The sequence below is a fragment of the Brienomyrus brachyistius genome, chromosome 1 (assembly GCF_023856365.1).
Source record: "Brienomyrus brachyistius isolate T26 chromosome 1, BBRACH_0.4, whole genome shotgun sequence".
Classification (NCBI taxonomy): Eukaryota; Metazoa; Chordata; class Actinopteri; order Osteoglossiformes; family Mormyridae; genus Brienomyrus; species Brienomyrus brachyistius.
Window position 1 is genome coordinate 26,603,218 of NC_064533.1, and position 27,740 is coordinate 26,630,957.

A 27,740-nucleotide genomic window follows, 5' to 3' on the forward strand; every position below is an offset into this window, starting at 1 on the left:
GAAGAAATGCTTTCTGGGAAAAAAATTTTTTGCAACACAAAAGTCCTCCCCTGTGCATGCTGCTTCTGTCACCTGGCTCCTTCCCTGTGGCTCAGCGTCTGTCCCCCCACCCTCCTGGCCTCCCTCTCTTCTTTGACCACCCCCCCCCCCCCCCCCCCCCCCACCGCGTTCTCTCTTCCTCAGGTGTGTCCACCCCCTCCCTCCTGGCAGCCAGCAGTCCCCTGCGGAGCGGGCTGTAGACGCCACATCTGCGGCTTCTCTGCCCCCTTCTTTCTAACTCTGACGCAGGTAGACGGTCTCTCTCTGGCCCTCCTGCGCCCTCCTCTGTCGCTCTGGCACTGCATTTGCTTCCCGCTTCTGGGTTTTTCTGTTTTCGCCTGATGCTTTTGTTACTTTTGCCGACCTTCAGCTTTGGTTTTTACTTTGAAGTTCAAGGTAAGTTTTAAGTCTGAACCACCAATTTTCTCGTAGATGGACATCAGGCTAGTTAGCTCCTCTTAACAACACACTATGCTACCTGACTACAGCTCTTTAAGCAAGGTAACTGCCTTTCCTCATGGGGCAATGTGTACCTTTGTGGGTCAGGTCTCTGCCCATGATCGGAAGGTCGCTGGTTCAAATCCCAGTGTTGACAGAGTGATTTGGCCCATCGATCCAAGGATTTCTCAGTTGTACATATGCTCAATAAATGCAAATTCAAGTAAATATGAATGTAGAAGTTTGTCAACAAAAGGAAAACTCAAACTGACGCAAAAGATTGTAATGGATTGTAATGGGTTTGTGTACTATGACCTGACAAATGGCTGGTTTTCTGAAAAGTCTTTCATTAAATAAAGATACTGGGTCGGCTGTTCATGTCCTGTTTTCCATAAACACCCGTGGCCCGGAAAAAGCATAATGTGCTGTAGGTACCAAGGAAGTGCTCACTGGAGATTACATGAGAATATCTGTGATCCACATGCCTGGGAATAAAGCACAAAAATGCTGCTCATCACTTTTTTTTCTCTCCATTATTTGGTATACAGATTTGTGGCGGCGTGGTTGCACATTGGTTAACACTTACCTCACATCTTTGGCACCAGAGACCCTGTCTCTGTGTGTAGAGTTTGTATATTCCCCATGCCATCCCCCCCCCACATTCCTACAGAAATCACCTGTCAGGAGCATCCAGATCTGACGGTTTCTTCTTCCTGTTCGACTAACAAAGGTCCGGGAGTAGCAGGCTACCTGACCGCTGGGGCGGCCTCCACCGTAATGCCAAGCATGCCCCCACCAGTAGACAACGACGTCGGAGAGCAGTGCTGACCGATCGACGGCGGTGCCTACGTCCCGGGCAGAAAGACCCCCCTGCAGCTGCAGTCTACAGCTCTACCAAACTGAACAGTAGAGAGAGAGGCGTTAGGATGGGTGGGGGGGGGGGGTGACAGAGATGGATCATGGACTCTTGTACCTCTCCACCCTAATGTCCTCCAGATTCCAAACAGCACTCACCTTGATCCAAGGTTTTTGTGTGTGTGTGTGTGTGTGTGTGTGTGTGTTTTTTCCCTCCTTAAATCAGTAACAAATCCATAACACGTCTTTTTGTGTGCTGGCAAAGTTGTGCACTTGGTTCTTGTCTCAATTTGTTCCCAGGCAAGACGAGTATAGTTTACTTTTGTATGAATATATAATTGTTTTTTTTACTCATTTTGTGTATGAACATGACCAGAGAGAGGCTATACCGTCTATTCCATCCCCCTTCCCATCCTGTCCCCCTGACCCTTAGTCTGAAATACCAGCCAAACCCCAACGGAGGAGACCCCCCCCCTCCCCCGGCTCTGCTGGGTCCGATGGCTGTGGCTTGTTTTTTTTCCCCCACCTTTCTTATAATGGTTTAAAACGTGATTTATTTTTTTTTTTTTTTTGATTTCCAAGACTGTGATCCTGACTATACAGACTATTGTTTTTCTATGATGTTTTATAGTGTTATATGGGAGGGAATAACAGACATGTACATCGGCTTGCTTGGCCTGGATGTCTCACCAAATTGGTATCTGCTCGGCTGGGCATGACGGTGGCTCCTTCAGCTCTACCTTCTCCAGGAATCTGCTTCTCTGCTGTTCTCGTCTGAAATGTTTTGTACCTAATCTCATCCCCCACCCCCCAGACTACAAAAACCAGTATATTCAGACTTAACAAAAACGACTGCCTTTACAAAGTCAAATTAGCTCCTAAGGACACAGAAAAGAAAGAATATTAACTGATTATAAAAGTATGTGAAAGACTAGTGCAATTGTGAAATGGCCTATGTAATATTCCGTATGTAAACTTTCTATATTGAATGTACATTAAAAAAAAAAATCAGTCAAACTGTACATAAAATTTTAAGAATAAACAAAGGGAATACACAGGAAAATGTTTATTTTTCTTAATGTGTAAAGCAGTAGACTCTGGAATAATAATCTGATTCAGATCAAATGTGTTTCATACTGTACCGAAAGCTACAACAATTCTGACATTCGTCTTTACAGAAAAGTGGTAATGGCATATTTAATTCTAGCATTTAAATGCCCTGGAGGTATAGTTTTATGTCTCTCTTTGTCAGTATCTGAAGTTTAAAAAATAACGTGAATATAATACACTGACTGGCGCAGAAGTTACTTTTTTGCATAGATAGAAATTAATTCTATTTTCGTTTTATAGTCAAAGCCCAGGTTCCTGATTAAATTGGAAGAATATTAATCCAACCTTGTTCTTGTTGGACACGAGTGGAAAAATTCTATTCATCATTGTCAGGTTCTGTGGTAAAAGGGATCATATTTACCTGACACATTTTCTAGAACGTTTGAATGCCAATTTACAAAGGCTACAGAAAACAGAAAAGTCATTAGAAACTGTTTAGCGTAAAATCAAGTTATCTATTGAAAACATTTTTTTTCCCATGGACCTAAAATAAGAAAGTAAATGTAAGATATTGATGTGTAACATAACACTTAATATGATAATATTGATTTCCCAGAAACAGCACAGGAAAGCATCATTACCGCGTTTCCTGAATATATAATAACTCCCAGGGCCGATCCGAACCATATGCAGAGCAGCCGCTTCAAATCCCAAGGTTTATTTCACAAAAAAATGTTTTATTCTTTTATTTTTATGTTACTACATTACACCAGTTCGTTTTACATTAGTTTCGAGACTCTAATACATTTATTTCTTTCATTGTGGCCAGTTTATATGATAACTTGATGTACTTGTATCCTGGTCTCCTAATCCAACTACTTCGCAATGTGCCGATTACGATCGCATCTTTTTCACTACTCACTGACTGGAGAGCGCTCCCAGAGACTCACGTACTTTATTTCCAATTATTTACTAATAGTAGAAGTAAGATTTCAGTTCAGCGGAGTAGCTCATCAGCTGCAACTGTGGCTGATTTAGATCATTATAAAGTAATCGTGCATCTGTATATGTACATACGAGCACTTTGATTCATTAACCCCACTCACTATGATCTCAATCTATCAAGGAACCTAATAAGCTAAACTTTTTATTTGCATGTTTTTATAACCATTTTCCTTTATTATGCACTGATACACTGCTCCCCATGGACTGAAAAAGTACCAGTACTTGTATATTAGCCATAAAATAATTTCCCCCTGTGATAATTATAGTCCATCTAAAACGCCAGAAAGCTCTTTTTTAGGTGCAGTTGTTTCTGCATTTGTGCCTGCGTTGCCATATATATTCGCGATATCATTTTAATTTAAATATCATTTGTCTGTGTAGGAAGGGGAAATAAGGTCTTGCAAGCGGGGACGTCACTCTCGTTTAGAACAGCAACAAAAAAACGTGCTTCTCAAAACCCAGCAAGTCCTACGGTTCAGAGCGTACAGTACTGATCACGTGAAAGAGCGGCCCAATGGCGACCTACGACACGCCCGCTTCCTGCACGTGTCAAGCTCCCCTTCCGCTATCGCTAGCGTGCCATTGGCGCCAACCGGCAGTAGTAGTTACTGTATTCTTCTGGTGTGACTGCTGTTGGTATGAGTCGAATTTTCACCTCAGAAAAGTGGGCTTCCATGTACAGCGCTGCCGATGTTTTATGTGAAGAAACGGCTCGCAGTTTCGGAGGGGTGTGTAGTTTAAATATTTAGCTTGCTGTTTGCGTGCAGCCCACGGGAGTCAGCGCGAGCCGTCGGTGGGCTCCGACAAAGGCTGGGACGTTCAATAATCTGGGCTTGAAAGGGGTAAGTTTTCGAAAACATGAAATTCTGTCAAATAAGAGCCTTTAATTAGTAAGTTGTTCAGCGTACCTAGTTGGAATACGACATGTTCGCATTTTTCTGTATTAAAGGTCAGTTGGCACTTGTAGCGAGTCGTTAGAATAACATCAGTTAGTATATCAATTTCTAGGTTAGATATGTTAGTCTAGACGACTGGGTAGTTATAGCAGATTAAAGTTAGCTGCCTATGTCAATTTCTATCTGTCGTGCTTATATGCATCTGTGTATATTAGTAATCAACATTGTAATGATGAAAGCCGTACTTAGATAGTACTTAGTCATTTATCAAGCGCTTTCCATGTTGACGCTCACTTATGTATGTTAAAACGTTTCATCAATTCAGACTAGAAGATGTCAAACGGGGGCGGCGCCGGGTTCATCGTGAAGTTCGTAGAGGCTGGGGAGCAGCGGTCCGAGTTGGCGTCCCAGGCCTACGAGGTAACCGCTATCACTTTGCTGGGCTTTACAGACACATACCGGCCCATACTGTATTAATCTATCATGCTCACTGAGCTTTCTTATAAAAATTAAACCTAACTCCCATTGCTCATTGGGCAGTAGCAGAACTACGGATGTGACATTTAGAATGACAAACAAAATGCGTCAGTTCTGGCAATTCTGTCAGTTTGTATATCTTTTAATGTAGCCTCTTGTGTTGAATATAGATCGATTGTCCAAATTCACATATTCATTGTACATTTTATCAGCATTATGGTTGTTACATCAAACAGAGCTTTGCCTGGAATTCCCTCATTCTATTTTTGAGCCTTTTTTCAGTTAATAAATACAAGCAGAATTCTGTATGGTGTGTATGTTTTGTTAAACTGTAACTGTTTTATGTAAGGCTGTCCTGGAGCTCCAGTCCGAGAAATACCTCCAGACCATCAGTGAACAGGAAGCCTTGCAGCTGAGCCACAATGATAAGTCTCTGTACGTGTTCAGCAGCTTCTCCAGCCCGGCCTTCCACCACTGCAGAAAGGTCAGTGTCCCTGCTTATACTTACATCCATCCATTTTTCAAACCGCTTATCCTACTGGGTCGTGGGGGGTCCAGAGCCTATCCCGGAAGCAATGGGCACGAGGCAGGGAACAACCCAGGATGGGGGGGGCCAGCCCATCGCAGGGCACACTCACCCATCATTCACACACACATGCACTCCTACGGGAAATTTAGCAACTTTAATTAGCCTCAGCATGTCTTCGGACTGTGGGGGGAAACTGGAATTTAGCAACTTCAATTAGCCTCAGCATGTCTTCGGACTGTGGGGGGAAACTGGAATTTAGCAACTTCAATTAGCCTCAGCATGTCTTTGGGCTGTGGAGGGAAACCGGAGTACCTGTAGGAAACCCCACGACGTCATGGGGAGAACATGCAAACTTCGCAACCATGAGACCCAGGCGGAGACTCGAACCCGGGTCCCAGAGGTGTGAGGCAACAGTGCTAACCACTGCACCACCATGCCACCCCCCTGCTTATACTTCCCACACCTATTACTGAGGATGGGAAATTGGTGCCTTTGATTAACAAAGCAAAGTACATACATGTTGGTAGAATGAGTAGTTTCAATAATTTTAATAATTAAAAATATCCCTCTCACCTCTCGGCATAAGAATAAATGAGAACAGCCACACTAGCCAAAAATACACATTTAAGCACACATAATGTAGATATAAGGGGGGTATAATATATATTGAGTCCATTTTTCCAGTTTCTGTGTTTTTCACAAATTAAAAATCATTGACTCATTCATAACATATTGTATATTCTCAAATTCTGCATAATATCCATATGTTAGAGGGAATGGGTTTTTCCATTTACATAAGTCATCTTGCAAGAACTGAGCAAAAAGCCGGAAACAGGTATTTCTATTTTATTTTCACTGGGGTGAAACTTGTTTCATGATACCCTGCCCACATTTTTAGGTTTGATAACTTAAAATGTGGTTTCATGATACCCTGCCCACATTTCAAGTTTGAGAACTTAAAATGTGGTTTGCGGTCTTACTGACTGGTTCTCATGGCTCCTTCATCTTCAGCTGGGATGCCGTGTGGTGAGCCCCCTGGTAGTGCTCTTCTGTCTCCAGCGGCAGCGATGCGTACCCAAGGCCGAGCAGCCCATCTACAACATGGCGATGGCCAACGTCACTGTCTCGTGCACTAGCTTGGATAAGGCTGCACGGGTGAGCAGTCGTACCCACTCTGTGCCACTCTGACACACTCTGCTGCTCTGTTGCCCCTTCTGTTTTGGTGTGCTCTAGCTTTCCACACCCTAGACATTTTTCTCTTTTCAAATCTACATTTTGTGCCACTGAAACACATTCAGTAATTGTTATCCTTTATTGTGTCATTCTGGCTGTCTGTTATTCACTGATGTAAATTTTATTGCCAATTTTATTCAGAATGATTTTTTTAAATCCTAGAGTTTGAATGGGGGAATGTTTTAAAGTGTGTACTTTATCTTTTGAGTTGGTTACATCTGTAAGCTTCTGTATCGTCATGATTGGCAATACCCTGACAGAATGATTAAACCAAAGATGTCAGTCCTTGCAGGTGCTAGAGCTTGTTTTGTAAAGTTTATATGTATTGATTAATTGCTAAACCGTTAATCTCATGAATCAGATCATTCAGAATCCTTTTAAACCAAAACTATTAGGTGTGAGCTTGTCATTTTTGATTACATTTAATGGAAGAGGTTAGGAGTGGTGTTGCTCAAAGGGGTAGGACATTGTAACAGAGAGGTTGCCAGTTCAAGTCTCATGGTTGGCAGAGTGATGTCATTATTTGGCCCTAGAGCATGGTCCTTAACCCCAAGTTGCTCCAGGGAGTGCCTGATCCCGTATGTCGCAATGGATAAAAGTATCTGGCAAATAAATAAAATGAACCACAAAAGTGTAGCTTATCGTGTCCAGGGATCAGTGTGAGCTTGAATCGCATAAATTAATGGTGGCTCCTTTCCTGGGTTGGAGGTGTAACATGCCACTTTCAGTGCACAGATGGGCGTGTGCTTTCTCCTCAGACAGAGGTGATGGAGCTGGTGCAGCTGATGGGCGGCCGAGTGTACCGCGACCTCAATGTGTCCGTGACACACCTGGTGGCGGGAGAGGTGGGCAGCAAGAAGTACCTTGTGGCTGCCAGCCTTGGTAAACCCATTCTACTGCCTACCTGGGTGAAGACGTGCTGGGAGAGCTCTCAGGACAGGTAACCTATTCGCTGTATGCTAGTTTCCTTCTGCAATGAGTCGCATGAGCGCATGGGGGTAGTCTATGGCTTGGCGGGTGAGAACTCTATGCCCTTAATCGAAAGTTTGCGGGTTGCAAATCCTGAAGATGGCCTACTGGTGCCGCTGTTGGGCCCCTGAACAAGACCCTTAACCCCCAGTTCCTGGAGTGTTGCATGCCCGATGACGTAAATGAGAATTTTCCCATGGGGATGAATAAATTATCACTCTTCTATTCAGTTCTCTACATTTCAACACTCTGTTTTTGTACTGGCAATTGCACTGCTTTGCATTTTGGTCTTGTAATTAGAACATTAAACTGTGAAATTGCCTGTGGTGATGGAAAGGTGAAGTTTGGGCTCACAGCAGTTGTCTCCTGCAGTTTGTTCCACCATTCGGAGTTGCCTCTGGAGCAGTACGTATGCCCAGTACTGCGCGGCTGTACCGTATGTGTAACGGGGCTGTCCAGCGCCGAGCGCAAAGAGGTGCAGCGCCTCTGCAGTCAGCATGGGGCGCAGTACAGTGGGCAGCTCAAGATGAACGAGTGCACACACCTCATCGTCAGTGAACCCAAAGGTATGTCCCCACATTGGAGCTCACCCTGTGTTAATGCAGAGAGTTTGGATTCCTTGCTGGTCCATCAGAATCAACCATGCAAAAAAATGACCAAATGCACAATTTGAATGTAAAGGATCTAAGGACACAACGGTAGCTCATGACACTCCAGATTAGAAGGATGTGATATGACCCTCAACTTGATCCGAATACGAGTTATTTGGGGAGTTGTTTGCCTCAGTAGGCTATGACTCTATGGCTGTGATCAGGAAGATGCTGGTTTGAATCCCTGGGCCAGCAGGATGATGACTGAGTTTGCATGTTTCCATCTATGTTTATGTGGGTTTGAATCCCTAGGCCAGCAGGATGATGACTGAGTTTGCATGTTTCCATCTATGTTTATGTGGGTTTCCCATGGGTATTCCAGCTACCTTGCACAGTCCTAAAACACAAGTGCATGATTTACTGTGTCTAAATTGCCCAGAGTATGTGCCATGTGATGGAGTTGGGCTGGCAGCTGGGAGCACAGTTGCCCTTGTGTGCATTAGCATGGTTATGGAAATGCCACTTTTTGCTTAATGCTTAGTGGCAGCTGAGACTGAATTGGTACTGCATTGAGAGTTCCATCCATTGATGTCCTGAGCCAATATCAAAGATCAGAATCAGGGCCTATGGAGGCGTTTCTTTTTATATTTGATTGGTCTTAGCTAGAGATGCAGTAATCCAAATCGGATCAGTATCGGCACTGATCCAGACCTGTTTGACGGATTGGGTATTGGCCATACATGACATGGCGGTAGTAGCGTTTAGTGGAAAATCCCATTAAAATGCAAACAATTGTCTGAGACAGTGCAAATAATATGAAAGACGCAATGGATGATTCTGGAGTCGCTAGCTTGAGCTGTTTTGCGTACTCGCTACAGCGTGCGATACACGAGGGGCTGCTGTGGTAAAGAAGTGCAAATGATGCTGTTGCCAATGGGAGAAAACTTGTGGAGTATTTTAAGCATTCGCCAATTGAGTAAACTCTCTTGGAAGATTCCAACTGGACTGTAAATGCCTCAAAAATGCTTAAAACAAGGTGTACAAATGAGGTGGAACAGTACATTATGTATGTTTCTAGTGCCTAATTTAAGTTTTTTTGGCATACATTTTTTCATCTATATTTACTAGTTTAAAATATTAATAAAGTATAAGAACATATATATTCATTATATTAAAATATTGACTTAAAGAGAACTCTTGTATCAGAATCTATTCGTTTCGGCAATTGTGTATCTGAATTGGACTGAAATAATGTAGATTGGCCTATCCCAATATCAGCTACCGCACGCCAATCCAAAGCTTGATCTACACTACATGGACTGTTATTGGGGGACAACTCCGTCATTGAATTCAGATGTTTCATTCAGTCCCATTGCCTCAGTTGTATAAAATCAAGCACCCAGCCATGCAGTCAGGTTTGCGTACATTTGTGAAAGAATGGGTCATTTTGAAGAGCTCAGTGAATTCAAGCATGGTACTGTCACAGGATGGCACCACGGGGATGTTTTCCTGGAGTTGGGCTGGGCCCCTAGTTTCAGTGAAGGAAACTCTTAATGCTTCAGCATATCAAGGCGTTTGGACAATTCTATGTTTCCAACTTGATGGAAACAGTTTTGGGAAAGCCGTTTTCTGTTCCAGCATGACTTTGCCCCAGTGCACAAAGCAAGATCCATAAAGACATGGTTGGGTGAGTTTCGTGTGGAAGAACTTGACTGGCTTGGCCCGCACAGATCCCTGACCTTAACCCCATCAAACACCTTTGGGATGAACTAGAACGGAGATTAAGTGCTAGACCTCCATGTCCAGCATCAAAAACTCGCACAAACACACTCAACCCTTGTGGAAAGCCTTCCCAGAAGTCTGCAGGCTGTTATATTTGCAACATCAAGCTAATTTACATCAGTTGCACCTATTTGTAAGGTTCTGTCATACTCTGCAGTAAACCTGGGGCACATGGCTTGTAACTTCAAACTGTCAAGATATCAGATGCTTGAAAATTCTTTAAATTGGAAACTCAATTAACCCAGCAGCTACTTGCAATGTTTGCAAATCCTTCTTTTTAAGACGAAGTAGCAACAGAGTGCTGGTTAATACAAAAAAATATACTAAGGTGCTTATAGAAACATCAAAAGAGAGAACATTGCAGAATGCACTGATGCCTACTCTATATGTATGTATGTTTAAATAGTTATTTAATTTAACCAGATTTATATCTCCCGATTCCAAGCCCCAATCTAATCTATAAATACGAAATGGGTCAGATCGGTGTCCCAAAAAAGTTGATTGGGACTATTGTGATGGGCAATATGAGAACATTATTTTTGTGCTTCTAGGACAGAAGTACGAATGCGCGCTCAAGTGGAATGTCTACTGTGTGTCGCTGCACTGGCTGTTTGAAAGCATCGAGAAAGGCTTCTGCCAGGACGAGAGCCGGTATCGTGTGGAACCCACAGCCAAGCAGCCCGGCAAGCCTCAAACTTCAACCCCCACCTCGGACAAGCGCAAAGAAAGTGAGTACTGAGGCCTAATTTGTAGTGATGCACCAATAAGGAAATTTCTGACCGATAGCCAGTTATTTCAAAAACCGACACTGATGCAGATTGCTTGGGAGTTTCCGCTTATACAAGTTTAAAGGGATACCCCATACATACTACATTCCAAAATTATGTAAAGGCATTTATATGGCAAGAACACCAACTCTGGCATATAACAGCAGGCAAAAATACAACATTGCAAAAATAGCAATATGCAGCCGTGTGATAAGTGTACAAATAAAAAATATCCATCTGAATGTAAGAATTGATATGGCTGACAGAATGGGTTCATTGACTGGAGTTCAGCATTCTGATGGTCTGATGGTTGAGGACATGATATAGCAGTACCACCTGCGTGACCATAGCAGTATTAGTGACTTCATTCTCTCTCTTGCTTGCCCTTTTGTGTATAAAGAAAATAGTGGTGCACCGATCCAACTTTTTTTTTTTTTTTTTTTTAATTTATTTCCAAAACCAATAATTTTAGGTATCACCAGTCCCGAATACTGATCCAATACCAGTGTTTAACTAATAAGCTGTATGTGTCACTGTGGAGAGGAGACTGAGATTATTTATGTTACGCAAACTTGACTTAAATACTGTTTTCCTAACTTTGTAAGACAATGTAACAAATACACACACAAGTACACGCTGAATTATTATTAACCATCATCCAGCTAATGGTTACTCTTAATCATTAATCCATATTCGTATAATTTAGTTAAGACCGTGTGTGGGCTCCAGGCCACTAGTATACATAACATACCTGGAGCAGCGACAGACGAACTACGAGCCAGCTAGTTGAAAACCGCATTCTTCTGTTTGCATGACATGGACTTTCACTAGATGTTTCGACAGATTGCTTGTGTTTTTGCCCTTACATGCAAAAAGACTGGTTACTTGGGCACTGTCAGCATCGACTCTAGTGAGATGTAATTATAATTTTGAACATTTAGGTCTCTCCGCCACCATCACTAAAAGCACTATACTCACCTTGTGTATTACAAGCTGTCGCAGGTGCGCAAACAGCCCAAGCTAGCGACTCACAATTCATTCATTCATACAGTTAGCCTAAATACAGTTTTCTTGCCTAAGGGATAAAAGTACCAATGCAGTCAAACCTCGGATTGCGAGTAACTTGGTTTGCGAGTGTTTTGCAAGACATGCAAACATTTTAAATAAATTTTAACTTGTATAGCAAGTCCTCGCTTGTTTATCAAGTATTATGTATACGCGTTGTCTACCTAGCATAATCACAACTGAGCCGATGGTTCTCTCGCTGCGGGATTGTGGGTAATCGTTTCCCATGCTCGGTCTCAGTCGGCATGCCTCACTCGTATAGTCAAAACTTAGTACAAAAGCACCACCCAAATAAGGGTGTTTAACGACAATGCAATGTCCACGTTTGGGTTGTGGAACGAATCATCTGAGTTTCCATTATTTCTATTGGGAAAATTCGCTTTGATATTCGAGTTCTTTAGATTACGAACATCTTTCCGGAACGAATTATGCTCGCAGTCCGAGGTTTTACTGTACATCCATTTATCGATCAATGTTCTGAATGCTGATTCTAGTTGGATTCGGGGCCTGTCCCAGGCGGCACAGAGCCCAAGGCTGCAGTACCTTCTGGATGGGATGCCAGTGCATCGCAGAAAAGCAGTAGTGTTTATTAATTATAGATTTATTGCAAATTGTTAGGAGCTGCTGGCTACCTGCCAACATTTATGTCTAAAGTCAATATTTTCAAAATGTTTCAGAGTAGAATGGTGTAATTGTAAGGAATTCTCAAATATTTAAACAGAAATTCTAAAAGTGACTTCAGTCTTCAGTTGGATTGCTGACCCCTGGTTTAGAGTCTGTGTCACACCCACTTCGATGTCAGGTTGTGCAAGCTGTGTGTGTGATTATGATTATTTAATACTTCTAACTCAGGTAGAATTTTGAGTGAGGGTAAACTAAAGAAAGTAATGTGCCATGTTGACTGTCAATCCTGAACCGGGCAACTCTGTCGTCTTTGTGTGTGGGGTAGCAGGGTGATGCTGGTCTTTCCATATTGTCTTGCTTGCCTCTAAGTGCTTTTGTCCCGCAGGGCCATCAGATCTGTTGGGTGTGAGCCAAATCTCAAACATTAGCCACATGTCTGTCAATGACTCGGTGCTCACCACTGCATTGGGCAGTCGCCTGGAGACACCCGACCCCTTGGACACATTGGACATCACGGTCTGTCCTGCAGATGACCTTCTGGATGGCTGCAAGGTCAGTTAGGGTCTCTTGATGGGCTCAACAACAAAGTTCTTTGTTTAGTGATTCATAGATGATAGGCTTTTTGGCTCCCTGATCTGTCTGCCCCGCCTGCACTTCCTGTCTTTAATAATGTTTAATGTTTATTAGTACCTGGCCTTTTATGGGTGTACTGTAAGTATTTATTTAGGGTCTCTGTGATTTCATAGCTGTTCCTGTGTGGAGTATCGGGTAAGAAGATGGAGAAGCTGCGGCGTCTAGTCAACAGTGCTGGGGGACTACGCTTCAACCAGCCCAGTGAGGATCTCAGCCATGTCATCATGGGGGAGCCCGACCAGGACCTCATCAGCTATGTATCGAAGGCCATCCACCGGTGAGTGGAAAAGATCCATTTTTGTTTTTGTGGTTCTCAGTCCCTGTGCTAGTATGACAGCGTAACAAACAGAATTTAAAATAAAATTTGAAAGTGACGTTCTATTTACGCAAGTACAGTAGAATGCTTGTTGTCTCATATCCCATCATAGTCTTTTCTAAGACATGCACACCTTTTACAGATGAACTGAGAAGCACAGTCATAGTCACTCTACTTTTAATGCTGTTAAATATTGTTTTTGAATGTTTGGTTATAAATCACAAGTCTCTCGGTGCTGATTCAGCATGAGTGCTGACTTCTTTGTATTTGCTGGTACCCTGTTACTACTGTCACTGTTGCTATGATCCCAGCAGCTTCATCTTTCCCCTAACAGGCCCCATGTGGTGACAGTGCAGTGGCTGCTGGACAGTTTCTCTAAAGGCTGCCTGCTCCCTGAAGAGGGCTACTTGCACTCCGCCTGCCTGCCACCGGCCCCTGCGTCAGTGCCTATGCCGGCCCCAGCCAGGCCTGCAGCACACCGGAAACCCCCCGCGGACCCCCCGGCCCCCAGCCCTGCCAGACACAGCGCTGAGGAGGACCTGCTCTCCCAGTACCTGAATCCGGACCACACTGTGGGTAAGAGAACCCTCTGACTTTCCCATCTGCTCTCTGGTCTCCATCAGACCATTTGTCTTCTTGAAGGCAGATTGAAGCCCTTATATAATGGTGACATCTTAAGAAAGAGATTTATTATCATAATTAATGCTTTTTCTGGTTCAGGGCACATTTCCTGCCCATTACACTGGCAGAACAGGATGTGTTTTGTATTATGCTGAGAGGGACTGATTCAGGCATGAGTGCCACCTAACAGCCAGTTGGGGAACTGCAGACAGGAGTCCAGCTGTCTAATAAGGCGCCCTGCCTTCAGGATGTCATGTCACGATGAGATGGATTGTAAATACATAGCTGCTATGTCTGATTTGCTGTTATAGCCTTAATAAATCTGTCGTCTCTTATTTTTGTCCACTTTCTAGTTGAAATTCCTCAAGTAGCTCAAACTAGTAGAACACGGAGTTCTTTACTCCCAGATCCGCTGGATCTGGAACCTCTGAACCCCGAGTTGGTACCAAGGCAGGACTCTACCCTTCGGGACCTAGAGGGCGGCTTGTTCTCGGGGAAACGCTTCCTGCTCGTGGGCTTCGGCTCCGAGGCAGAGGCCCACCTCTTGCTGCTGGTGACGGAGAATGCAGGCCGGGTCCTAGCAGGCCACACGCGTGCCGTGGCAGACTACGCCATTGTGCCACTGCTGGGCTGCGAGGTGGAGGCCACCGTGGGGGACGTTGCCACGGATGCCTGGCTGGTGAGACGTGCAGAAATACTGTCGGCTAGAGGCAATTAACTAGAACATTACCTGATAATATGGAAGCTGGCCAGGAAAAACATAGTTGCTGCATGGCTACAGCGCTGCTTATTAACCTTTTTGGCTATACAGGGCTATTCTAGTTTCGTTGATTGTTTTCCTAAATATGTGTAGAGCTGTCACAATTACTTGATTAAACTTAGTTATTGAAATGGAGCAAATTATAATTTTCCTTGGCAGGTACCAATGTGGCACAAGGATGATGGCACATAGTGAATGAAGGTTCACATAAAAAGTAAAATCACCAGTTTGGAAGCACTTCACATTAAAAGTGAATGAAAACGCAGTCATGTGTCAGTTTTGCAAAGCAGACTTAAAGTCACAACTAATTTCTGCCAAAAAGAAGGTTAGCCCTGTGCCTTAGACAAAGTCTTGCATAATATAAATGATATATATTATATGATAACCATATAATAATATTTCTAAACATATTTTGTGTTGAGTAGGGTTGAACCATACTGGGAAAGGTTTACATTGCAATATTTGTCTATTAAATTGATAATGTCGCGCGAGTTGTCATAGACAAAAAGCAGAGCCCCCTAATCACTTGCTTTTGCTATATTGTCTCTGAAATACAAAATATGTCCATATAGCGGAAGAAGAATGTCTTTTTGTGACCAGATCTTCATTTTCATCTAATGTTGAAAAAGAATTATCAAAATTGCAAAGCTTGCTAAATTTTGTTTCCCATGATTAAGTAAAAATGTTTTAGCACAACTTATTGATGGATTGAATCCAGCAGACATGTATACTTGTAATGTAAGAATTGCATGCACATATATATTTTAACATCACCCGTCATCCAAGCCTAGCGGCGCTGTGGCACAGTGGGTATCGCTGTGTGTGGAGTTTGCATGTTCCTCCCGTGTGTGATTGGCTTTTTACTGGATCCTCTGGTTTCCTTGCCCTATCCAAAAACATGCAACTTCAATTCTGGCACGCCAGTTCATTTATCACTTGTGTAACTGTGTGTTCACCCTGCAATGGTTGGTTGGTTCCTGCCTTGTGCAACTTACAGTGTATATATTTTGTATAAAGCGTTACTTGATGAATTGTCAGATTAATCGGTGGATTACTCAATTATTGATATTGATAGTGACAGCCTTAATAATCTTGCATTGTGTAAATCACAGTGAATTGTATAGCTGCATCATCTGCCACAGCAATGTTTTTCAGTGGCCTTACAGTGTCTCTGTTGCGTGCAGGCCATGTGTGTCGAGCAGCAGTGCCTTCTGGACTTGAGCTCCCATCCGATGTTCATGCCGCTGGCTGTGGTGGAAAATCGCACCCCGCTCAGGGGCTGTGTGCTCTCCGTCAGCCAGTTCACAGGGGCGGAGCGCGAGTCACTCATAGAACTGGCTAGACACCTGGGAGCCAGGCGAGTGCACAAACCATGCCCCTCTCTATATCTTTAGTCATATATTTATCAAAACTGTGCTCTATAGTTTTGGTACTTAGGTTCTTTCAGAAGTCCTTACCATTGGAGAGCAAGGTGTTCATTGGCTAAATATGTCTTGGCTCAATGTTCTCTGCTGCTCTGTCCACAGTGTCCAGGACTATTTTGTGCGGGCGGCAAACCAAAAGAAAGGCATGCTGGCCAGCACCCACCTGGTGCTGAGCACCCCAGAGGGCACCAAGTACCAGGCAGCCCAGAAGTGGGGCCTTCCAGCCGTGTCCATGGGATGGGTGCTGGCATCAGCGAAGACAGGGCGTCGCGCCAGTGAGAGCAAGTTCTTTGTGGACCGGCCACCCACTCCAGGTCAGCTGTCGGGGGACAGTGAAACACTCATTGCACCTGTCCTCACTTAATCTGCTGAAGGGGATTTGTGTGTCATTTAGGGCTGTAGCTGTTTCTGTGACTCTGTAGTATGTGTTCTAGTCTGTTACTTTATATGAATTGGCTTGTGTTTAGTCCTTCTGGTTTCTGTGACGCCTGTTTACTGGAAGAAATGGTAATTTAATGCATCGTTTAGCTTGCTGTGGTAGACTAGATTAGTTTTGATGTTCAGTATCAGGTGGACATAGATCATACTATAAGGGCTGTTTGAATTCTCAGAGAGAACTGAACCATTTGGCTGAATAGTACTTCTTTGCTGACTCTGGTCCTACATGGTGGCAGGAGGTCTTTTGAAAAAATTTTCAACAAAAAAATTTCGTGACATTTTAGAGGAAGCAGAGCTTCCCTTGTAGTCTTGGAGGAGTCGATTTAGCTGCATAGGCTGTGAATAGTTGCAAAAAAATGGATCTTGGTGATCATGCCTTCTTTCCTGTGTCACCTCAGAAAGGGAGGAGGAGAGCTTTGTGGGTGGCTCCCAGAAGCCAACCATGCCTGCTGTAATCTCACCCGAGATCCCCATCATGGGGCCGCAGGTGGGGGCCGCAGTCACCCCCCTGGACTTGGGTCGCTTCCAGAGTAAGGCCTTCCGCTCTGCGCTGGAGCAGAAAAGACAGCAAGAGGAGAAGGATGTCTGCACCCCGGGGCAGGAGGCCCTGCGAGAATTCCCCAGAGAGTCACCCCTGCAGCTGGACACACCATCGCATTTCCTGCGTAGGGACCAGCTGTTCAGACCCTCTTTTAATGTCAAGGTGAGGGCAGCATCTGTGCAGCTTGTGAGGTGCTGCTTCAGCTTGTCCATCTCTGCTATTCTGAATTATTTTTATGACATGTTCCGTTCCAAAGACCTTGTTTGTGAGCCCGGTGTCTGGGTCCAGTTAATGATCTAGACCAGCTTTTCTCAGCCCAGGCCTTGGGAGACCCCCTACAGTCCACATTTTCCTGGGTTTGCCCCACAGTGTAGGCCCCCCAAGGGCTCCCAGTCCCCAGCCCTGCCAAGCATTGGGCTCCGGAGGACCTTCTCTCACAGCACCTAGATCCAGACCACACTGTGGGTAAAAGGACTCTGACTTTCCCGTCTGTTCTCTGGTCTCAATCAGCATGACCTGAAGCAAGCAAACAGGAACAAACCAATGAATCAAGAATACCAAATACCTGGAACAGGTGTGCAGGGAACTGGGAGGGAGCAAAAATGTGGACTGTCTGAGGGGCTCCCAAGGATAGGGTTGAGAAATGTTGATCTAGAAGGCAGGAGAGATAGTAGCAAATTGGGAAATCGTTCATTTATTGCTTTTAGCCTTATTGCATAGTTCTGTCTAATCAAGCTGTGGCAGTACAAGTTGTAAGAGGTTGCTGATTGTGAGCCGAATAATTTAGCTGTGTACACGCCGTTCACGTAGATTCTGTATCTGTAATTCACGTAGTCTGTATCTCTTACACTCTGCTCCATGCCCAGGATGCCTTGGCTGCCCTGGAGACCCCTGGGGGAGGATCCCAGCAGGGCCGGTCCACCAACACCCCGCTATCGGAGGTCATCGGAAGGAACCTGCAGGTGGCGCTGGCAAACAGCACTCGCAACAGTGCGTCGGCTTTAGCTGCCCTGACTGCCAGCCCTCAGCTGAGCAAGGACACAGTCAAGGTGGGCCATCTCAACATTTACATTTCTGTCGGTCTTAAATAAACACACATACTCACTACTATGTCTTGATTTATACAGAAACCCAATTTGTGTTCCATGTCAGCTAGTTTTTCCAGAAGTTGCTTGCATATATGATGTCTTGCATTGTCTTTGGTAACCATTTCCGGGTAGTCTTTCTTTCATCACCGTGTTTCAGGAGCTCTGTCTCTTCCTGTAGGTCCAGGACAAGGATCCTGGCCCTCTGGTGGGTGTGGTCATCTGCGTAACCAAGAAGTTGAGCAGGAATCAGAGTGAGCTGAACGCCATTGCTGCCTCTCTGGGCGCTGACTTCAGGTTCGACACACACCCCCCCAGCGGCATCATCTCCCTTCCTTTGGGCATTCTGTTTGGCATGCTAGTGTTTTTGAATCAGTCAACAGTTCTATTGAATACTTGAATCTGATTCGTCAGAAGGGTATTGATTTAATTTTTTATAACACTACATGTAGTGCCATCCACAGAAATCACAGTAGTAGTCAGCCCTCGTGCATTTGCGGTTCATGATTCGCGAATTCACAGATCTACGGAAATTTCATTTTACTGTTTTTTATTATATATTTTTAATGTGTGTGTATTTTTGTTCTCTCTCTTTCGTGGTTAGCGCACACATTTTTTACAGCTTATTTCTGTTCATCTGTATGTAATTTTTAATTGATTGAATACCTGTACCCTGTACGTACAGTACATTTCCTTTATGTATTTTATTGAATTGTACCTTGGTTACGTATATGACTTCTGTCAAGTTTACTGTGCCGTTCATTTATTCATTTTACCTTACTGTGAATGCAAAAGAAAACGGCAGCCAAAGCCGTGTTCTGTGAATTAGTTGAGGTAACATTAGTATATTGTACTGTAAATGTGCTAGTGTGACAAATATCCGTTAGGCGATACTGTACTCTATTTTTACATCAAACATTTTTTTATTTTTTAAAGGAAATGTATTAAGAATTTTTAAATAAAATTAGTGTTTTGGGAGCATGACTGGGATCATATTTAGGGTTTAAGCTATAGAAATAAGCACATATTACCATTTTAGTGGCTCTACCAAACATCCGTGAATCCTTCTCATTCGCGACGGGTTCTGGAACCTAAACTCGTTACTTTTAAATGTAGAACACTATTTGAAATTAATGAAAAATGTTTGACGGACGGCTGTAGTTGTAGTAATAAATGTTTTCATCTTGTAAATCTGAAAATAATGTCTTTATGTACCAACGTTAACCAAATGCATGGTAACCATGGTATAAGCATTAATGCACTCCAAGCCGGCTGCGCATTATGTGTTTTAAAATGCTCCCCACTTCGTGTTATTCAGTTCTTTGCCTCCACAGCCGTTTATAAACACATAATGCACTATTTGGAGTGCATTCACCCTTGTTGCATACTACATTTTTATTACAGGATGTAATTTAGGTTTTTTTTTTTGTTTTTTTTTGTAGTTTTAAAGCTTATTGAACAAGCCCAAGTAACAATGAGCTTAGATTCCATCATGGTTCGTCTACTCCCTAGGTGGTCCTGTGACGACACAGTGACGCACTACATCTACCAGGGCCGTGCCGGTGACAGCAGCCGGGAATACCGCGCGCTGAAGGACAGGGGCGTGCACGTGGTATCCGAGCACTGGCTCCATGCGGTGCGTCTCCGTTGCTTCTGTAGTAAGCCCTTCAGGGTAATTGCTGAGAGATATAGCTGGCTGTTACCCTGTGATTCTCTTCTGCAGTGTGCGAATGAGCAGAAGCGTGTCCCAGAGTCCCTGTACCCCTTCACCTACAACCCCAAGATGAGTCTAAACCTGAGCCAGATGCCGGAGAGCAGCCTGAGGTCACCGCCTGCTCCACACCTCCAGCCACAAGACCTTACAGAGGAGTTGGCAGACAAGGTAGGACACCCTCCCACCCAGGCTGTGCAACTGCAGCTATTCCTATTCTAGGAAATGTAACATTTTATTACTGTTATGGAAATTTTTTCCATTTTTGCAGATGTTTTTCTCTTAATATCTCCTTATGTGTGGTAAGCTGGATTTCTGCGTGTAACAAGGAAATATTTAGAAGATGTACTAACAGGTGTGAGTGAAATTTGTGAGTGGAACTGGTCCTTGTTACCTGGAGAAATTCAGTCTACTGTCACAGAACAGAGAAGATCTCCCTTGCTGGACTTTTCTATGATTGCACATGTAGTCCACAGCCTGCCAGTTCAGTTTACAGAAGCCTAGCAATCAATCAATGACAATTTAGTCTTAAATGTTTGCTGATACCATCCTGCAGTCCCACTCCAGCACAGAGGATAATGCCATTGAAATTCGGTGTGATGACCGCGGGGAGCCAGAGCAGGACAACCAGGAGCACATGCAGAAGAGAGGTGTGCCTTTTTATGGGGGTCTGGGTTGTCCAGGGGGTTACTTTTTTCCACGTCGTTATCTGGACCATTTTCAGCCAGCCTAATCTAGGGCTGGATATTGTTCAGAACTCTTTTACACCAGTACCTTAACTTCGGTACTGGTTCCGGAAATATATATATTTCTTTTTATTTATTTTTTTACCAGTTGTATAAAATTCATTAAAATAAAAAGAACAATAAAATATGTATTCCAGAACAAACCTTTAGTTCTATTTTCAACTCCTTGGAATTTTTACACGCTCAAAGCAGTTTCATAACAAAAAATTTTTACATAACTTCCGATATATACAACTTGGGAATGCATATGGTGTACTGAGCTTTCCGAAATAGGGTAGCCCCGATTACACTTTTGTAGTAATCTAGTGTACCATCCAGGCATTGGGGTTGCAGGCTGTACACTTACTGTAAATGATAGCACTTGTGTTCACAGGTTAAAAAAAAATATCCCTAGCACAAAAAAGCACAGAGGGTTAACTGGTTGTAAAAAAAAAAAAAAAAATCACTCTCAAAATGTTTACAAATGATTGAAATTTGCATATATTAGGCTTTCAGTTAATCACGGTTTGCCAAATTGTTGTCTTAATAGTTACTGAGCAAATCGATTTAGGGGATTAAATTTAATGGAAGATTTTTGAGCAAAATGCGCATTTAGTATCGATGCTTTCTCGGCTTTCTGTGCACTCAGACCTGTCGGCCACGTCTCAGAGCGGTTCCAACAGGCGCAAGCCCCGTCTCTTATGGGAATAAATCAGCCTGGCATTGAAAACTAAATCGGCATTGATAAAAAAAAAAAAAAAAATTAAATTAAAATTTAAAAAAAAAAAGAAAGTTAACTTGTGCCCATTCAATTTTATGTGTTGTAAAAACAACCAAGATATACTTATTTGCAGTTTGGGTGTTCCAGGAGCATCACTCTGAGTTGGTCATGCCATCCTGGAAACAGAGAAGCTACCAAATGTCTCTGGGGCAGTGAAAAAGTTGTTCTTTATTGGAGGCTTGGATTATTTTCACTTTCTTTTAGTCCAACAGAGTTCTTTTCATTGGCCAAATTTATATTCAACGCAATGGTTTCGATGCCACTGTTCTATATTTTAGTCGTTTTTTAAAAATAATAAATTCATTTTTATATAGTGTTGTAAGTTTATTCAGTTTTGTTTGCTAAAATGTGTATTATTTCTCTGTTTTGATTCAAGCTGCTTTGAGGACCAAGAAGTTATCTTTGGTGTTGGCATAAAAAGATCGCTGAGTTGAATCCTGTGCTGTCCTGTCCTGTGATGAATGAACCTCTGCTACTTCCGTTTCAGACTTGGAAGAGGCCCTGGAAATGAGGGAGAACCTGCAGAGGCAGCTGCAGGAGATCATGTCAGCCACTAAGATGACCATTGGGAGGCGCTCTTCTCGGCTGAAGAGGGTTGGATCTAGCAGCCTAGACTCTCACCCTAACACCCCTGACAGTCTGGGTTCAGCCGGAAGAGTCAGCAGGAGCCGCACCTTTGAGGCCCTGAGGTCTGGGTCGTATCCACACACAGACTGAGCGTTGATGAACAACATAAATTTGTTCTTTCTCATTCAGAATTGCAGAAATAATTGTATGATGCAAGCTGGCTCTCCTCCAGTAAAAATATGTGAGACTGTATTTTTAAGAAACAACATGGGGTCATAACTTATGACAGTCACATTTAATACAGTCCCTTAGGTCCTCATGAGCCCTAAACAAACAACCTTCCTCTGACCTATTCAAACAGGCATTCCCGGCAGGTACCTGTGGACATCAACACAGAACCTTCTCAAAGCGAACAGATCGTCTGGGACGACCCCACGGCACGGGAGGAGCGAGCTAAACTGGCTGACAACCTGCAGTGGCCTGGCAGCCCCTCCCAGCACTCAGAGCCTCTTCCTCACCATGAGGGGGCGCTCAATGGCCATGCAGAGTTTTCACGCCACGAAAAGGAGTCAATTACTGACTCCGAGTTGGTGGAAATGGGTATGTGAGCCAGCAGGGGTTTTTTCTTTTTCCCCGTTGTGGAGGAGGGCTCAGAAACTCCTGTCAGAAAGGCATTCAGATTTTTATACCGGATTGTTCATCCAAGAAACTGGAATATGAATTTCTCAATTATACTACACACCCAGCCCATCATCGCACAGTAACCAGTTATGTGCAACCGACTGTGAAAGTTAAAACCTGCAGCTTTAGGCTGCTACTGTCTTGAGTGAGGAAAAGGTATGAGGAGACAAAAAATAAACATATTTAGCTACCCACAGGACAGACACATCAATAGCTACAACAAAAAAGCCATCGGAATTGTAGCATGAAATTAAAATATCCACGATTAGGCAGCCAGCATAGGCATATGTGTATAAAATATATGTTTAAAATGCCTCCTTCAGTTTAGGCCACATCAAACTAGGCTTGGGTAGCAGCTAATTTTTCACACCATCTAGATCTGGAGTCACCAACATGGTGCCCGCGGGCACTAGGATGCCCCCAAGGACCACATGAGTCGCCCGTGGGCCTGTTCTAAAAATAGCACAACTCACCAGTGAGCAGCATCTAAATTTTAAGTTTAGATAAGTTTAGTAGGGTGTTTCAAACTGGTAGCCCTTCATATGGTTCAGTACCCGTGAAGTAGCTCTGTTTCAAAAGGGTTGGTGACCCCTGATCTAGACACCATGCAACAGTATATGCTGTTTTGACCGGATTTTCAAAAGCAATGCTGTTCCAGTATTTTGAAATTTTAGCGATGAAAATCGTCAGGTGGATTCTAGTCATATTACAAGGGTAACATTATAACATCATTTCAGATGCGTGAGTGGTGTCATAGCTGAAATTGATTTTAAGTTGCCTGTTTCTTGTCACTCTGCTTCTACCTAGTGGCCTGCGACGTCATTAACGAGCACATGGGAAGGAGGACTCTGACACCCCCCAGGGAAGACATGGAGCCCCAGGTCCTCACTCCCAAGGCCCCCAGCATCGCCTTTCCCATCACCAAACCCTCTGTCCTGCCCCAGGCTAAAGAGGAGACTCAGGTACCCTCAGACTCACTCCCTTCCCGCACTGCGACTGGCACCAAATCCCACTCATTCCTGTTAGCTGACACCATGTCTCACAGGCCGAGGACGAAAGTGAGGCAGAGGTGGAGCCCCCACGCTTCCAGCTGTCGTCCCTGAACCCTCAAGAGCGCATCGACTACAGTCACTTGATAGAGGAGTTAGGTGAGTCCACACTTCTCCAGTCTGTCTCTAGTGATGTAGAGGCCCTAGGATATTCAGACTCATTTTGGCTGCCTGCAGGGGGCGTCGTCTTGGACAAGCAGTGTTTCGACCCCAGCTGCTCCCATATCATTGTCGGCCAGCCGTTGCGCAATGAGAAATACCTGGCCGCCATGGCGGCCGGCAAGTGGATCCTACACCGCTCGTACCTGGAGGCATGCCGTGCTGTCGGCCACTTCATTGAGGTGGGGCATGACCGTGGTGCCGTCAAAATTCCTTCGTTTCTGTGATGCTGTCAGCCCTTTTTCCTGTTGCCATGACGCTGTCTGATGCCAGAGCCCCAACCCCCCCCCCCCCCCCCCCCTCCACTAACGCTGCCCATATAACATGTCCCAGGAGGAGCAGTACGAGTGGGGCAGCAGCTCCATTTTGGATGCCCTCCCCACCATCATCTCCCAGCAGCGTCGGCTGGCTTTGGCTGCCATGAGGTGGAGGAAGACCCTTCAAGATCGTCAGGACCAGCAGGTACAGCATAGAAGCCTGCGAGTGATCTTTGCTGCGTGACGGCAGTCTGAACTCTGATCAGTGTTCAGGCTTGTGTTCTGCATCTCATGACATTACACTGTCTATCCATCTTCTAACTTCTTATCCCGGTCAGGGCGGTGGGAGGGGCTGTGGAGCCTATTCCAGACAGCTAGGGGCGCAGGACTGGGTTCACCCTGATTGGCATAACACTTATAAAAATAACATGCAGTGCAACTGTGATATCGCCTATTAAGAATTTATACAGGGATTATACATATCAATGTGTGCAGTGATATTTTGAGGAAAAATAAATGTGGTACGATAAAATGAATTTGATGCGAGTACCTACTTTCAAGTTTTGTCGCATACATAAACTTACTCTGTATGTCTGTGTGGTGAAATGCTTTTTCTTCCTGCTTCCTGGAATGTGTCCAAAAGGAAATACATAATACAAAGTAAAATATAAAAACTTAAAGAAAAATAACTTGAATCAAAATATCTATAGAAATAAGATAATAGGAATGTCTTAGTCTGCCTGAGAAATTCAAATACAAAACAGTTGACCCAACAGACCCCCTCCTTCCCACAGGGAGCGTTTAGCGGCTGGACCGTAATGCTGAACATTGACCAGGCCAGGGAAGCTGGTTTCCGGCGTCTCTTGCAGTCAGGCGGTGCTAAGGTGAATGTCAGACGGTAGTGTTCCGCCGGATGTGCCGTTCGCCTCATCATGCTCAAACTAAATGCCCCGTCACCTGTCTTAAGGTCCTGCCGAGCCCCTCGACAGCCCTGTATAAGGACACCACACACCTCTTTGCTGACTTCAGCAGGCTCAAGCCAGGCGATTTCCGCGTGGATGTGGTAGAAGCCACAGCACAGGGGACCAGGTGCCTAAGACCGGAGTACATCGCTGACTACCTTATGCAGGTCAGTGCAGGACATGCCAGTTATGGGCTTGTATCGTTTTTGTGACATTTCTGCCGTCTTTTTACTGACCATTCACTTGAAAAGGCATTGTTCTGTCTGCCCTTCAGTCTTTTCATTTACAGTGTAAAATGTTGTCTTGCATGCAACATTCACAGGTTGGTACAAACCTTGGTTTTCACGTTTACAGGTTCAGTGCAAGTTCAGTACAGCAAGGAAAACAGAATTTGGTTTTAAATTAGGATTAGAAACATTTGTAAACCAAACAAAAGGCATGGTGCCTACGTCTAAGACTAATTTCCATATTGTAAAAATAATAATACAAAAATAACACTTGGCAATCATAATGAATTAAATCCCATTGAGATTCTGTGTTTCCTTCTACAGAGTATGGTCATCTGCTTCTGAATTTAGGTTGTGTCCATGTCAAGTAATGTATGTTTCATTGTGCATACCAAACGGTACACCATGAACAATATGTATCATTACAACCCTAGTCTTTATACAATTTTGAATGAATTCAGGGCACTGAATGCCATCACCACCTCAGGGTATTTTACTTAACCCCCAGCCTATGTGCCGCTGTCTTTTTTACGGTAGTTTCTCTTTATCTTACTGACTTTAGGAGCCTTCACCACCGATTGAGGCGTACTACCTCCCTCAAGCTGTGCAGTACCTGCAGAGTTCAGTGGGGGGCAGCACATCCATGTTGTCACGTAAACGCAAAGCCTCCGGAGACTCCTCCGTGCTGAAGAAATCCAGACTAACTTGACACAACACCTTAGCATGGAGTATTTACCTGTGGAACTTTCCCTACCTTTCTTAATATTTGAAAAGTGAATGTAATTGTAGATAATATATTCTAAAATATGCTGTATGAAAAATAAAATGAAAGCAACATTGTTTTGAATAATATTGCTGCCAGAAGAGGGATTGCTTGTGTTTATATGGTGAGTATTCGATATCTCGTGTAAAATTACATAGAAATCATTATAGAATTAAATTTGTCTTTGAATTCATATAAGAATTTAGAGCAGAGGCTTCTCAGTCGATTTGTACCCTCATTTGGGTATTAATATTGTATTTAGTAAGTGGAGTTAAAATTTAGCTTTAATTGTTGATTTACATAAAGGTACAAGAGCTGTGTGACAGAAATGGCGTAACAATACACCACCCGGCAGTGACTAACCTGATGCCCTTCAAAGCTGCATTTCTGCACACCATCCGCAAGAGGGAAATGTACATCTGCATGGTTCCATTTTAATGGCTTTTGGCAGCATTCTCGTGTGCTACTCTGAGCAACTGGAAGTATTATCCAGGTTTGCTAAGGATGTCCATTCACAAGCTCGGCTGCGCTTGCATACGCAGCGGGGGTGTCACCTTAATGGGTAGTGTGGGCTCCCCGGCAACCTCCGTTAACGCGTAACTCATGCTCTGCTTAAGTTAAATACGCATGAGGGACTTTCACAGTGAGCTCTTGGTCTTATACTTTAAGCCCATTATATTGATTAGGCTCCAATGAATTTCCGTATTTAGTTATGATTAATGGTGGCTTTGGCACATTACAGCGCGCTGCCAGTATCAGCCACTTAATGCAGCTTGATGGATTATCACACATGCATAGGAAAATCTGTTTTATATTTCAGTAATTTGGAGATCATTTGAAACAAATAGTCATAAATTTTAAGCTCCTGGAACAAATGAGTGAGCAATTTTGCATCTAGTTATATAACTAATATGCTCCAGGACTGGGTTTTGAAACTTAAGTTTTTTTTTTACTAATTTGCTTGTAGTTGGTGTAATGCAGAGGATAATTTCTTCCCCAACTTTCACCTTTCTTTAAACTGCATAATGGAGGATGTCTTCAGTCATTGTCCATACTTAACCCTGTTCTGACTAAGATACTGGAGATTCAGTCACTCAGGCATCGTCTGGCCAACAGCAATGTCTCACATCACCTCAGAGCTCCTTGTTACTATTAATACAGCTCTTCTATTCGGTTCCAGCTCTGTAATGCTGATGTGAAGTCACACATTCAACCTGAAAATTGTTCTATAAATCCTGGGAAACCTCAGAAAACACACTTCTGCCCTGGTGATGGGCCTAATGATAACCACAGTGGAAGGGAGTCATTGTGGTTCTCAAGCCAATAGTGTAAGGAAGAGCATTCATTCTTTATGAATCACCAGTGTAAGTCTAGCATAATGAATCATTTAATGCAAAAGTGCTGTGGTGACCTCTAAATTGCTCTGTACACATGCAGTTGGGGAGATTATATATTAGGACAGAGAATTTGTGCTCAGTAGAAGTACCTCAGTATATGGTTTGTCAAATTACACTGATGATTGCTTAGGGTGAAAAGACTTGGTTACATATAGACATGCGTCTCAAACATTCTATAGTCACATACTCATTACCTGTCTGCTGTAAGCACTTACCTAGTCTGTGACATGAAGCTTCACTTGTACCAATACAGGTCCATTAGAATGCTTCATACATACAACCATTAATCCAACACTTTTGGAGCATTTTGTGGGGTTAGGGGCC

The 27,740-nt window shown here is 43.7% G+C and overlaps 2 protein-coding genes across 6 annotated transcripts in view; both read left to right on the forward strand.

The window, feature by feature from the left end:
* LOC125705326 (dnaJ homolog subfamily C member 13) overlaps nucleotides 1–2,395 on the forward strand; it is a 53,484-nt gene extending 51,089 nt beyond the window's left edge. For 4 of the 5 annotated variants that reach the window (XM_048971838.1, XM_048971847.1, XM_048971863.1 and 1 more), the window contains one exon: nucleotides 1,208–2,395. In XM_048971838.1, coding sequence (XP_048827795.1) covers nucleotides 1,208–1,305 — 98 coding nt within the window. In that variant the 3' untranslated portion in view covers nucleotides 1,306–2,395. Of the gene's footprint in view, nucleotides 1–183; nucleotides 289–1,207 lie in introns of all 5 variants that reach the window. The other variant, XM_048971853.1, reaches the window with a different exon arrangement.
* Nucleotides 2,396–3,955: 1,560 nt separating this feature from the next.
* Nucleotides 3,956–26,108, forward strand: topbp1 (DNA topoisomerase II binding protein 1). Its single transcript, XM_049024879.1, has 28 exons — nucleotides 3,956–4,229; nucleotides 4,609–4,703; nucleotides 5,110–5,244; nucleotides 6,301–6,444; nucleotides 7,281–7,462; nucleotides 7,864–8,057; nucleotides 10,415–10,591; nucleotides 12,705–12,871; nucleotides 13,066–13,229; nucleotides 13,603–13,844; nucleotides 14,243–14,568; nucleotides 15,834–16,006; nucleotides 16,176–16,387; nucleotides 16,910–17,214; nucleotides 17,919–18,101; nucleotides 18,319–18,434; nucleotides 19,650–19,773; nucleotides 19,861–20,019; nucleotides 20,405–20,498; nucleotides 21,842–22,043; nucleotides 22,283–22,521; nucleotides 23,410–23,564; nucleotides 23,648–23,750; nucleotides 23,829–23,992; nucleotides 24,144–24,272; nucleotides 24,862–24,951; nucleotides 25,035–25,196; nucleotides 25,819–26,108. The coding sequence occupies exons 2-28, from the start codon at nucleotides 4,617–4,619 to the stop codon at nucleotides 25,963–25,965; spliced, it is 4,575 nt and encodes a 1,524-aa protein (XP_048880836.1). The 5' UTR covers nucleotides 3,956–4,229; nucleotides 4,609–4,616; the 3' UTR covers nucleotides 25,966–26,108.
* Nucleotides 26,109–27,740: the final 1,632 nt, after the last annotated feature.